The following is a 14,900-nucleotide window of genomic DNA, read 5'->3' as shown; positions in this document are numbered from 1 at the left end:
CTTGTTCATTATACATAGAAAATAACAGAGGTTCTAATCCTTTAATTAGCTGTGCTTGAGACAATTTACATGCTTTAGAGGTTACCCTACAGGACTGACTAAGTGAAAACTCATCAGCTTTATAGGTGGTATTCTTAGCATAGTAACAGGTTAACTATTGTCAAATTTTTGGTAGTGGCAGTACAAGTGTGCCACATGACACTGGTTGTAAAATATTATATGTGCTCAAGGGACATAGGATAGGTAGTTTATGAACTTGCTAACTAAAACATCTCAAAAAAGTAATTCACAAAGGGGGAGCGGGGTTCAGAGAGAGGGGTTCTGTAGGGACTGATAGTTGGTCCAATGCATACAGTAGTATGCATCACTTAAAAATTAACACAATACTAATCATAAAATTACTGATGAGTAAATGACAATGAAAAAAGGGCGTCATATAAAACTGTTTGAGTCACATGACATTTGTATCATATCAGGTAAGGCTGTGTCTACAGAACAAAGGACCTTTTCTTTCTGACTGAGATTATTACAGAATTACTTTGTAGTTCTGACAGAGTCAATTTTGAAAGAGCTTTGCAAAATTGGAGTGAGTACAATAAAATTACAGAAAATATTCAATAGACTGGAGAAAATGTCATATAACAGATTTCAAGAATTCAAATTTTAATTTCAAAGAGACAACAAAAAAGTAGTGACTTTGCAGTGGAGAAATGTCTTTTAAATGTCTTTTTTAGGAGAAAAACATGTTCTTAAAGCTCATATATGTGAAAGAGAAAGGCAGAACCAGAACCAGTGTTACAAGTCAGACAAATATGAGAATAGGCACAAGCATGTAAATCATCTATTGAACAAAACATCAGGGAAGCATTGGATTCTCAACAATATACTGTCTTCTAATCTGTCTTGATGTCTCTTTGGAACATACATACTACCTAAAAAGAAATAATTATTTGATTAGACTAGCATTATTGGATTCAAAAGAAGAATATTTTTTTGGGTGGAAGTCAAAATAAGGTAGCTATGTTTTCCATATTGACCTGTGAACAAAATATTATCTATGTGAAGCCAGATCTTTAAAATTAGACTTGAAGAATTTATTTCCACTTATATAATCTTACAATACCATACAATCAAGCACATTTTATGCATCAAACAAATAAATCATTACATGTGTATCTGTGAAAATATTTTTGTTCTGCATTAACATACCATGCTGGGTAAATTTACATAAATCTTACATATATTCTTGAACTATGTAATTTCTGAAATTTGTGCTGAACATTCAGTCAAGTACATTGCAGATTTACAAAAAGCATCTGATTGTAGCAGTTCCAGAACAGACACAAACCTGACTGACTTTTTCCCGACCATATAAAGTGAGTGAAAATTATGGAAGAAATTGGATGGGTCTGAAATAAATTGCTTCCATTCTTTTCTTCAATTCAATAATTAAAAAAGGGTTTTTTGAGATGATTCCACTATAATTTACTAATAACTTTGACTCTGAACTAACTGTAATTCTTTTTTTTTTCCCTTTCTCATTTGTGTGTCATTTGAAAAAGTGATGCAAGCTGAAACTTCTGTTTAAGTATACATTACTGAATTAGCACATAATTGTCTTCTCTAAAATGATTGCTTTGATGATTTCTGCAGTTTTCTGCAAGTTTTAAAGAAGTAATCAGATCATGAAAGGGCATCTTAGGCAATGTTGAAATGAAAAGGCTTGCCTTCTGATGAGGAATTTTCTGTCCAGTTATAAATGCAACAAGAACTGTTTTTAAGGCTTTGTGAATACTGGTTGGTGGTCACAGTATGGAGCTCTGCTATTGTTAATGGACTCACTAAAAAGTTAAAATTTCATTTAACTGAAAACATTTTTCTTTTGATCAGAAATTACATGCTGTTCTTTAGCTGTGATGACTTCTAATTGTGGTCCAGGAAGTAAACAGTCAGTTGTTGCTTAATCTGTTTATCCCACTGTTAACAGATTTTAATTTTAAAATATTTTTAATCTTCTAAAAAATAAGATTTTTGTACTGCTGAGAGTAACCTAACTAACATATAAGAAGTTCTAGGATAAAGGGCTACATAGATTAACACAATAATTTTGCACATTTGTATAAAAATGTTCTTCTTAAAGGCTATAATGATAGACTAGCACCTTCTATTAAAACAGTGCTCTTAATAATAAGGGGAAATGGATGTAAGTAGTGTCACTTACCATTCTGTCAAATTTAATCTATTTAACATTTCTTTGTTCCCTCCAGCATAAAGAACGTCACTCCAAAAGTAGGTGATGCGGAAACTCGTAAAGCCATTCGCCGTGCCTTCGATGTGTGGCAGAATGTAACTCCTCTAACATTTGAAGAAGTTCCTTATATTGAATTAGAAAATGGCAAGAGGGACGTGGATATTACAATCATTTTTGCATCAGGTTTTCATGGAGACAGTTCTCCCTTTGATGGGGAGGGAGGATTTTTGGCTCATGCATATTTCCCTGGGCCAGGAATTGGAGGAGACACTCATTTTGATTCAGATGAGCCATGGACTTTGGGAAATCCCAATCACGATGGTAAGAGAAGATTTCAGTCTAAACAAAATAAATGGCATGAATTTTTAGCTATCAGAACTATTTCCATGCTTCCCCATCCCTAAAGTAATACAGTTTTCTTTCCTAAGTTCACATTGCTTTAGAAATAGCCTCACTTCATGGGGGTATTAGAATCTGAGGCAGAAAAGTTTCTGACTAGATATAAGTTACAGTATGAAAATATGTTTCTCTTGAATAACATTGAATTATTGCTAGGAACCTTTGCTCATTCAAACATTGCACTGTTGAGTGTTTACATTAAGTACTTTCATTTTGAAATTGTTTGCCATATAGATCTGATTTAAGTTTATGGAAAATGTGGAATGTTCTTCAGCGGTAATATAAGAGAGGTTAAGAACAAATGAAACTACCAATACAGTGGATACTAACGTACATAAAACCTAGTCTTCTCCAGTTTTTCTTTGCAGTGATGCAGTGACAGCATTTGAAGTCAGCACTTGAAAGGAAAATTCTAAGTGTTTCCTGATAACTTTGGAGGACTTTTGGAATTGTTAATGGCAACAATAATTCCAATTTACTTAAGATGTACATTCCCTGTTGTCAAATAAGTGACTGCATAGTGCAGCTAGCATACCTAAAATTTACCAGATCAAGACTAAAGATACTCTTTAAAGTTACTGTTCTCAGAGGTATAATTTGGTTCTTGCTAAGCTCCAAATTGCTGTAACTAAATCACTGCCATTATCTAGGAAACTGAATTTGAATCAAGCCTTAGCATCTCTGCAGAACAATATCAAAGAAGAGTTTTTATGCAGACGTATTCTGTGTTTGATGCTCTGACAGGTTTTAGCTCCAGCCGCCTCAGTTGTCCTTGTAGATCTTTCTATGCCAGTTACATAGGATTTGAAACAGTCTGTTCAGTAAACAATGATGAACAAAAGAGGATGCACAGATGCACAAAGAGGATGTTTACAGCATACAAAAGATGATAAAAGATGACAAGAAGTGCAGAACTGTTGTTTTTCAATGTTACACTGAATTTGTAAACAATTAGAGGCTTTATCTAATTCCTTTCTTTTCTCTTTCTCATCTGAGATGATCTAAGTAAAATTATAGTTTTTTATGTAGCAGTATTTGTAGTCTGGAGTTTGCTACAAAGCTTTAAGATAATATTTCAGGAATAACAATATCAGGAGTCACAATATTCAGTGTGACTGTTGTAATGGTGCAATACTACTGCTGTATCAGGATCATTGACACAAGATAATTATACTGCTACCCTTAGTAGCAGAATGGGTTCAAGCAGCTTATTTCTTGTGGACAAAGCCCTAGACTCTTGTTGAAGCAAAATCTGTGGTATTGCATTACTCGTATTTGCCCTCTTCACAAGTTTAGCTCAAAGAGACAACACTGGGAATCTTCTGTAGGTGCAGTTCAGCTTCGTGGTCAGTCGCAGCACTGTGAGGCTAGCAAGGCCTTTTTATGAGCTTCAGTGGGAGACTAGCATTGCACGTACTGTTCTGTGGTTTTGAAGCTATCACTTCAAGCACTTAAGAAGCTCTACAGGTCTTTTTTACGTCAAAGTCAAGGTGTCAATTTTAAATGTGATAACTCTTTTGGATCAGTTCCACATACAGATACTTTCAGACTGCATGAAAGTGTTCAAACTTCTGGCTATCTCCTTCTCCTTTAACTTAAACAATTTTCAGAGTGCAAAAGGACACTCATGTCTTTATATCCCTTTTTGTGGTTGAGTTTTTTAGAGCAGTTGTCAAAAGCTATTTATCATATTAGTGAATTTTAAGATATTTTGAAGGAAAAAAATCAAGTGAATGTAAAAACATACTATCAGTAAAACTATGCTTTTATGTATCTTAGAACGTTGCAATTTTACAGTAGAAAACTTTTGCTATCTATATAATGAAGGTTTATGGGTATGACTGGAAACTTATTCTGAAAATTCAATAATTTATGTACTTTGATAATCAAGGTAGAAAATCCAGGATATTTTATGACTGGAAAATTTGTGCAAAATATGTAACAACTAAAATAAAAGTCCTACTAACACAAGTTTCTGAAGATTTTTGGTAACTCCTAGTTTCATTGTTGAGATAGTATGAACTACAGATCTTAGCCCAGGGAGGTGGTTGAGTCACCTTCCCTGGAGGTGTTTAAGGAACGGGTGGATGAGGCGCTGAGGGGCATGGTTTAGTATTTGATAGGAATGGTTGGACTCGATGATCCGGTGGGTCTTTTCCAACCTGGTGATTCTATGATTCTATTGTCCAGAGAAAAGTCTTATGTCATTGTAACTCTATAAATAGCAGTTTATGTGCAGTTGATCTGTATATGCAAAGTGGCTATTTGTCTAATTGATGACTTCCAGTTATCTGGTAGTACAACTTCTGCTGATAATCTTAAGGACATTAACTTGTGTTTAGGAGTCCTGTAGGAACATCCGGATTTTTTTTTGTGACTGGAAAAACTTTCCAGGTGGAAAAAGAAGACAAGCATGCCATTTAGGACTGACAAGAATAAAAGATTTACAGCTCTCTTAGGCTACCTATCATCCTGAGCTTAGCCTCGGAGCACTGAAAGTAGAAAGTTGAAAAGATTATATATGATCTTAGCTATTATTTTTCCTAGGTGAGTGCCATTTTTTAAGGTTCATTGCTGCAATAGTCATCCTCCTGCAGCATTTTTAGAAAACCAATAGGAGCAGAAAAGGATTTGGTGCTTTGTTTTTGGTTTTAAATTAACTCTCACCCCAAAGGGCTGATCTTTTCTTATTCTTGTTATTCCAGAGTTATTTGAAAATATAAAAAATTTGATTATGTAGCAGCAAAACTGCAAATATAAGATCCTCTTGAAAAGCACTAGCCTCATTCTTTACCTTGTGCTATTCTTCTAATGAAAATGATTTGCATAATGTCCAACTTAGAAAACACAGGAAACTTCTTGAAATGCTTACATAAACTCTTTCCATTTTTTAAAATCATTTTTATTCCTAATAAGGAATCATAAACAAATTCAGTGTTCTGAGTGTAGTTAATTTCTAAGGTAATTTATCCTGACTCATTAATTGCAGTGTTTTCTTAGTTTAGGTTTGGACTTTGGTTGTTTTGATTTTGTGGGGTTTTTTTCCTATTGAGTTTGCTTTATTTTTTAATACTGTTCTAGACTGAAAGGGCAGTTCCAGTAGAAATACATCATCACCACAATACAGCGGTGCTTTCCTTTGTTCTCACTTCAGTGGTGTGTTTTCATGGATCACAGACCTACCTTGTCAATCATGTTCTGGAGAGGAGGTCTGTGCTTTGACTCCTCCCTCTTTCTGAAGAATGAATAATTCTCTTGTAGGAGTACAAGAATAATGGGCTCTTTGCTCAGGAAAAAAAAAAGAAACAAAAAAAACCCAACTCCTGCCATACAGTCTAACACTTGTAGGCTCTCTAAAATTATGTATTCCTTTGCCTTCATAATACCCTGTAAACAGAGTATAGCTGGTACCTTAACTTCAGCTAAGCTGTAGAGGTCTTTTTTGTGAATTTCCTTTCCTGCAGGTGGTGCAAGAAATGTTAGGCAGAAAGAAGGACAAGAAATTTTCCAACAAAGGGGATCAATGGAAGCAAGAACATAATTTCTTTTGCTGAAGAATGAGGGATATACTGGAGGATAAAAAATGTTTGTGTTTTTTTTGCAAGATAGAGTTATAGTAGTCTCAAAATACTTCGGACAATCTGTTTGTATGCATTGGATTGTAGGTATCCTCCAATTAGTTTTCATGTTCCACTTTTTCTTTTAGGACATCTACTTTTCAAGTTGTTCTGTGGGAGTAGGCCTTTTCACCTGTAGAAGACATTATTTCCCTTATGGTCTGCCTATCCAGGCTTCACCATGAGGTGAGAGCCTTAGTTTTGTGAATTATTTGGAACAGTATGGTTTCTGTCACATCTTATGAAGTACCTTGTGCTCCTAAGCAATGTCAGTTAAAACACACATTTATCTGGGAACACTAGGAACTATGGTAGAAGAAGAGAATGGAGGAAAGAAACATTGAATGTGAAATGATCTTCAGGAATAGCAAATCAGAAAGTGTAGAAATATCACAAGAAAACTTTTCACGATATGTCCACTTAACGATGTAAAAAGAGAAAAGATTAAACAGGAGATGAAAATCAAGTTATGCAAGTAGTTATCGCAAAAAGCAATACTTATGAGGAAAACTTTAAATCTTCATTTTCTGCTGAACTTAAGTGCGTGAAAAAAAAAAAGAAGTGGGGAAAAAAAAGAAAAGAAAGAAATCTCAATATGCCAGTCTTGAGCCTAGGGAGAGATTTAACTGTTCCCATGACTCCAATCCCTTTAGCATGTATCATCTCATTTTCTGAATTAAAAATTTAGGGACAGTGAATAATATATCTAAATCCATAAAAGGTCAATGACTTCTTGCTAAGAGTAGCCATATTTTGGAGATACTGTATTGCTAAAATACTCAAGAAAAATCTTTTTCAAAGGATTGTTTTCGGCTCCAATATTTCAAATCTTGTGATGAAATTCAAAGTTACTGCCAGAGAGATGTTGGATAGGGGCTGTCTCTGTAGCAAATTTTCTACTACCTAGCAGAAAAATTCTGTCCTATAGCCTGCCTTCCTGTGGTAAAACTGAAAGAGGTGTTCTTTTTAGCCTTAACAAGGCTCTCCCATGTATTATCTTCATCTGTCCATTATTAAATCTGTGGCATTTAATTTTTTTATGCACTGCAGTATAATTAGAGGTTGAAGTGTCAGATTGTAGCAGAACAAGTAGTGTGCTGTATTTCTGCAATATCTGCTTCATTATTATTAAACCTCAGAGCCTTTAGTCTCCTTCTCTGTTGTCCTTCAAAGTTACTGCAGCATGGTGGACCATACACATTCACAAGGTCATATAGATAAAATATTTACCCTTTCATGAGGCTGGCAGTTATTTGTTTCTACTTATAGTCTCCATATTTTTTTCTAGCTCTGACTAACAGTCTTTTGAAATCTGTTACTAATATGTCCTGAGCATAGATGTTTGATACAGGAAAAAATTGAAGGTGTATTTATACAATGACACACTTAGGGCTAGGACTAACCTTGCAGCTCCACCTTGTTAATAGCATATAGTAACAAAACCATTAAAAATTTCAGAAGGTCAGTTTTCCTATGTGTACTTAAGAAAATGCAAATTAGAAAGAAGTCAAGACATATATTATACACACTACTCACTAGATTTTATTTCATTGCCTCTTTCCTGTGACTGAAGGTTGCCTATGATCCCATAAAGAGAACTTTGAGAAAGAGGGGAGGCTGCTTTTGATCTTGAAGCTACTAAATGTGGTGTACACAGTAGGGGCTTCTAGGAAAAGATATATGTTCCTTAGTATAGGATTAGTAACTGCTGTGTTTTGGAGGGGAAGTGTTTTCTCCTTGTAGGTTTTGTTGTTTGTTTAGCTTGGGGTTTTTTGAGGAATCCCTTGTAAAACCTTGGAGAGGACAAGAACTATTCTTAGTTTACTTTGTAGTTTTCTCAGTAATTTAAAAGCAGACAGTTTCAAAAGCTAAGTGAATCTCAGGCCCTTCAGCATTTCTGAAGTAAAACCCAAGAGATGAAGGGTCTGAAAACAGTCTTCTGAACAGTGACTTCAGGGAAAGCTGTCTCATCTGTAGAGATCTGTGTATCTTGACTAGTTCTGTTGGCAAACCCCAAGGGCTATTTCATGGATCAAGTCTGTGCAACATTCCCATAGTCCCTAGCAACCCCAGCCCATCAAAACCAGTTTCCTTAACTAGTGACTATGCTCAGAAGTTTCATTGTGGCAGATAGCGGCAGGGAAAGAAAGAAAGGACTGTGATGAACTTTGCAGCTAAAAGTCTCTGCTACCTGCATGTTGAATGAAACACAGACTTTTTCTATCAGATTTTTTTCTGACAGATTTATCTGTTCATCTACCTCATTATTACCTTACATATTTTACACCAGTATCTTTTCCTGAATCTATTGCATGAATTATTATAAACATAATTCCTACTAAATATAGGAAAGCTCTCAAACAGAATCCGAGAAATTATGTGACAGACAGAGCAGAATGTATACTATGTTCTAATAGAGAGCAAAATCCGTTACTGATACATATCATCATATATTTCATGGGTTCTTAATTTATATATTTCCATTCTTCACCTAAGAATTTATGAAAACATTTCTGTTATATGTCAGAAGGCAAACAATACTAACTTAAGGCATAAACTCTTGCCTCTGTTTCAAAAATGGCATTATTTTATCAAAATTGATTTCACATTTGCCTGACTACATGCACTTAAGTTAGTTCAAACCATTTGTTTTTCTGGGAAATTACTGAATGCATCTAAGCCTATTTAAGGGAGTGTTAGCCAGTTTGAATGGAGAGTGCACTACATTTAACATGATTAATTTAAGATTGACCTACTTACACAAGTGCAGCTTTTTAAAACAGAGCAAGATTTAGATGTAGTTCTTGGGGAAAACAAGGATTTGTTAGGAGCTTAGATTCCACGCACATTAGACGTGATGCGTAATGTACTAATTACTGGCTAAAATCTGACCATCAAACTGTGTCTTCCAATGGCAGGAAACATTTAATGAAAACCTAGATTCAAGTTCTCCTTAGATAAATACAGTAGGTCAGTAATGGTAGTCTGTTAGTTTTATCTTTATATCTGTAACAGAAATAGAAATCAAAGTGAAATGCATGACTTCTTAACTCTGTAGCAAATTTACCAAGGCAGCTCCTGTACCAAACTGAAATTCTGCAGCAAACAGTTCTTCCATCAAAGAATATACAATAAATAATAGCAAATGAAACTCCATTACAGAAGCAATAGGTGATTTTAGTGTGCAGTTATGTATAAATGTAAGAAGAGTATTACCTCAGAGTGTTTACAGTCACGTGGAATATTTCTAACTTGTATATGCATTAAGTTGTGTTTTCAGGAAAACAAACTCAAAACTTCAAGAATTCTGTATTTTTGTTAACTCTCCAGCATAAAGAAAAGACTCAAACCTGTCACTTTGTATCATGATGTTTGTAGACCTCCAACAAAAAGGTTTTTGGACCTGATGCAAATACGGTATCTAGTGTAATGTACTTGGACTCTAGTTAGTGCATAGATTCTGCTGTGGGCACTGTGTTGTCAGCCAAGAAAAATTTATGAAAATCCTGATCTCTGAACTGCACAGATCAACGTGTAGTAAATTTACTTTGGCTGCCAGTGTGGTTGACACAGTGCAGGAGATATATGCTGCTGCAAATAAGAAACAGTGCAGCTGTGAAAAGTAAGTCTCCTAAGGGACCTCTGTGTCTCAAACTGTGCTCATGTCATATGCTATGGTTAGTTACAAAGAAAGTCAAGCATTTGAGATTAAAGGAAGTTCTGTATGATAACATTACCATGACTATAATTTCATAAAGCATGATTTGATTATAAATATTTTAACAAGTTCTTCTCAATATCAAATTTGGTCTGTAACCAAGCAGTGTGACCTTACAGTTGTCACATGCTTGTTTTCCATTCCTGTACTAGAAAAGATTATATGTAAAAGATTAATGTCTTCTTTGAATTTGTATCGTATTACATATGTGTATATACTTTTAAATACAGAATTGACAACATGGGTTCAGATGAAAGGTTATCCTACAGAATATCTTATCTCCTGTTATGGCTATTAACAGATACCCAGGGAACAGAATAAGAGCAGGGCAAACATATGGCAACAAAACCCTGGCATATTCTCTCCTGGCTTCCAGCAATCTGTGTCTCGTTGAATTTCTGAGCCATAGGCCATGTTTTTGCATTTAATAGCCTTTGAGGGATTTCCTTTCATGAGTTGGTGTAATCTCTTTTTGAACTCATGTAAGCACTTGGTATCCACAATATCCTGTGGCAATGTGTTCTATAGTATAAGCAGATGTGACAAACTACCTCTTTCTGAATTTTGAACCTACCATTGATAAATTCACTTTAGGCAGGCTGGATCATATTGTGAAGAAGTAATTTCCTAATCATTTTATCTATTCCGTTTGTCATTTTATGGACCTCTGTCATGTCTTGTTTCCAGGGTAAAGAAACCTTGCCTGTTGAAGTATAGCTTTGTTTATATGTAGTTGTAAGGATAAGGAAGCACAACTTCTATTTTAAACCTAATCTATTTGAGTTCAAAATATGAGAATTAGCAATATTACAAAAGATGGCAAAACCTATCTATTACATTTACAACACTGCACAATGATGAAGATGCCAAGAAAATATTTAAAAGAACTTTGCCAGTTGCAGACAAAGAAGTAATAATTGATTCTTTTTTTTTCATTTCACCATTCCTCCTGAAATCCACGTGGATAATACTTTCTATTGCTAAACCTCGAGGCTTCCTGTATAAAAACCAACCCCTATCAGCAAGTGCATGTTATGCTGATATAATTTAACAGGGCAATCTGTCCTCAAGCTTTGCAGACTTTCCATGGATTATAATTACTTGGTGTGTAAGTATGTCTGTTCCATATCCAGTCACCCCAATATCTTACATAACTTGTTAACTCTGAAATGTTCAGTGTCTGCTGCATAACATGTGTCCTTGAAAGTTATCATAGGATGCAAAGCTGCACTTGAGAATAGAAAGATCCCTTTCAGTTACTGAAGAGATGGAAAATGATTAAAAAATAAACTATAAATCGCCTTGGCCATTTTGAGGACTCAATCATTATACATAGGGCTATACAGATAGGAGAAGAGGATTTGTCTGCTAGATCCATTTACTGGCTGGAAGCCAGATGACAGAAAATATTAACTGTTGGCAAGGTAATGACCTCATTTTTATTGTTTTGGGGGAGGTTTTTTTCCTTTCATGGAGCATGCTTTTGGCTTTGAGAAAGACACTTAATTTGCATGTTGTTAGAAGGGAAATCTCTTAAACACTGGCAGTCAGTAAAAGCAGTCCTGTCAATGAATCCAGCCCCATGTTCTAGATGTGTGTTCAGCTGGCTGATTTTTAATATATCCCAGTGGCTACCAGTGTGCAATATCATGCTCTCATCTTCCTTCTTGCCTCAAAATTGCCAAGTGCACTATTATCCAAACTGGAAGATAGGCTGAGGAATATGTCAGGAAGGTGGAATTTGTGATGTTCTTAATGAAAACATTAGAAATGTAGACTGTTAGGCACATTTTACATTGTATTTTTTGTGTCTGTAGAAGCAAGGTGATATTTATGCTGTGGCTTAATTCAAAGATGGTCATGATGCAGGTTGTAGAATAAAAAAATAGTCTTTGTAACCTGAGCCACTAAATTGCATATTGCTTCCATCACAGTATAGATGAACATAGATCATTGCAAGTCTATGTGGAGTAGTTAGTGAAGTTGCAAACTCAATTATCCATTCAAACTGCAACTGGAGGTTATTTCGCACATACCAAGGCCAGCAGGAGAAACTACTTGCATATGCCATCTGCCTCTGCTATCAGCCAGCGTATCTTAAACTGCTAATGAAAAGTGTTAAAACAAAGCTGGCTGACTTTGCATGGAAATAAATGAGGAAAGTTCACATTGTCTGTTACATCAACTTTACTGCCAAGGAAGCAGATAGCTGAAGGGCAGAATGGATTCTTGCAGACAATTTTTGCAACCTTTGCATCTACATTCACAGAAAAATAGCTGCCTTTTTTTTTCCAAAGACATCTTTGTCTAAAACAACTATTTATGCAACAATGGAGATAAGTTTATATACCCAAACTGGATTCAATTGATCAGATGCTCATGTTAGTATATTAAGATCATTAATTTAATATGGGAAAATACAGTTGAAAAATGTTGGTTAAAACTGTTAGTGAGTTGGTTTGTTGTTTTTTTTTTCTTTATTTTCTTTTTTCCCCTGGAATAGGCTAAGAAAAAAAGAGCACTGGAAAGGGTTTTTTGCTCAGGTAAAAGGGCATATTTTGAATAAGTGCATACATAAAATGTGGTCCAGCACGTTCATAATTATTTTTATGACCCCACAACCTCTCACACATGAGTTCTGTGTGGGAAGGACAAGAAAAAAAAAGGAAAGGAGCGCCACATATGCAGCAAATAAATAAATTGAGCTCCCACCTTAATCTTTCTTCCTCTCAAAAAAAAGCGTAGCAGATTTTGAGTCTTGAATCTGAGAGAATTTCACAGATCCTTCTAGAAGCTACGCTAAAGCACATGGAGGACAGAGAAGTGATTTGAGATGGCCACCATGGCATCACCAAGGACAAGTCCTGTCTGACCAACCTAGTGGCTTTCTATGATGGGGAAACCACAGCAGAAGACATGGGAAAACCAACAGATGTGATATATCTGGACATCTGTAAAGCTTTTGACATGGTCCCCCACAATATCCTTCTCTCTTAATTGGAGAGATATGGATTTTATGGGTGGGTGATTCAGTGGGTAAGAAATTGGTTGGATGGTTGCATTTAGAGAGTAGTGGTCAACAGCTCAATATCCAGATGGAGATCCATGAAAAGTGGTGCTCCTCAGGAGTCCATAATGGTACTGGTGCTGTTTAATATCTTCATCATTGATATCGATATTGAGATTGAATACACCTGCAGCAAGTTTGCAGAAGACACCAAGCTGAGTGGTGCAGTTGTCACACAAGAAGGAATGGAGGTAATCCAGAAGGACCTGGAGAAGCTGGAGAAGGGGGCCTGTGTGAACCTCATGAAGTTCAACAAGGCCAAGTGCAAGGGCCTACACCTAGGACAATACACGGTTTCAGTACAGGGTGGGGGGTGATGTGATTGAGAGCTGCCTTATGGACAAGATTTGGGGATGCTGATTGATGAGAAGCTCAATATGAGCCAGCAATGTGCACCTGCAGCCCAGAAGGCTAACAGTATCCTGGGCAGCATCAAAAGAAGCTTGACTAGCAGGAAAAGGGAGGTGATTTTCCCCCTCTACTCTGCTCTTGTGAGACCCCACCTGGAGTACTGTGTTCAGTTCTGGAATCCCCAGCATAAGAAGGAGATGAAACTATTGGAACGGGTCCACAGAAGGGCAACAGAGATGATCAGAGGGCTGTAGCAGCTTTGTTATGAGGACAGGCTGAGAGAGTTGAGGTTGTTCAGCATAGAGAATAGAAAGCTCCAGGGAGACCTTACAGTGGGCTTGCAGTACCTGAAGGGGGTGTGCAAGGAAGCTGAGAAGAGACTTTTTACAAGGGCATGTAGTGATAGAGTAAGGGGGAATGGCTTTAAATTGGAAGGGGGAAGATTTAGACTAGACAGTCGGAAGAAATTGTTCATGATGAGGGTGGTGAGGCACTGGAATAGGCTGCCCAGGCAAGTTGTGGCTGCCCCATGCCTGGAGATGTTCAAGGGCAGGTTGGATGAGGCCTTGGACAGCCTGATGTAGTGGGAGGTGTTCCTGCCCATGGCAGGGGGGTTGGAACTAGTTATAGAGAAAGCAGGCGGTGGAAGGAAAGAATTTAACGTATTCCAGAGCTTTTATTTTTTTATCCCCAATACATCTTTTTATAAGTCTTCTGCATCAGCTTACGAAAAGGCAATATTTCTTTGGAATATATAGTATAAAAATAATGTGATTAGTACTAATCATAAAGAAACTACCTCATGACCTATGAGATTGCACACCAGAGACTGAAGGTCAGGATCTTGAAAGATCCTCAAACTGTCCTTTTAAGCAGAAAGTGGCATTTCTGTCATTTAAAGCAGGTACTGAGTGTAGCACTCCACCTCTTATGATCCAGAGATCTTTGAGTCTTTGCTGCTAGGACCACTTCATGGAGACTTTTTCACGAAGACAAGAGCTTTAGGAAATCTGACTTTTGCTAAAGATGTTCTATACAATATTATTACTGTGCTGTCCACTCATTTTCCCTGCATTTTCAGGGGAAACAGAAATGGAAAAATTTTGTTGCCAGTTCCTATGAATATTGTCATGGTTTCTTGAGAGAATGAGACAAGAATTTTACAGTAATTACATATTTATCTGTTAGGCAGAAACTTAATGGATTGTTGTTGAGAAAGTAGAAGGATGTTAAGATAAACCTAAAATATAAGGTAATAATATGTATGGCTTTTTAAAGAATAGTAAATGACTAACTAATGATTTTCTAAAATATCTGTCTTATCAAGTCTAGAGATTAATTTGTGCTTTATCCTTACAATTCTTTACTTCAAAATGCTCAAACTATATGTTCTTGAGGCTAAAATGTTTTTAATCTATATTTAGACTCCTTTCTAAGTGCCCTGGCTCTCAAAAACTGCTGAGCAGTTAACACTAATGCCTGCAAATATCTGCAGAT

At 36.1% G+C, this 14,900-nt stretch overlaps 1 protein-coding gene across 2 annotated transcripts in view; it reads left to right on the top strand.

Moving 5' to 3' along the window:
• MMP16 (matrix metallopeptidase 16) overlaps nt 1-14,900 on the top strand; it is a 191,217-nt gene that overhangs the window by 106,234 nt on the left and 70,083 nt on the right. For both annotated transcript variants that reach the window (XM_069854313.1, XM_069854314.1), the window contains one exon: nt 2,268-2,572. In XM_069854313.1, the coding sequence (XP_069710414.1) occupies nt 2,268-2,572 (305 nt within the window). The remainder of the gene's footprint in view (nt 1-2,267; nt 2,573-14,900) is intronic.

Source organism: Phaenicophaeus curvirostris, chromosome 3 (assembly GCF_032191515.1).
Source record: "Phaenicophaeus curvirostris isolate KB17595 chromosome 3, BPBGC_Pcur_1.0, whole genome shotgun sequence".
NCBI classification, from domain to species: domain Eukaryota; kingdom Metazoa; phylum Chordata; class Aves; order Cuculiformes; family Cuculidae; genus Phaenicophaeus; species Phaenicophaeus curvirostris.
Note: the sequence above shows the minus strand (reverse complement) of the source record. Positions and strands in the feature narration are given on the sequence as shown.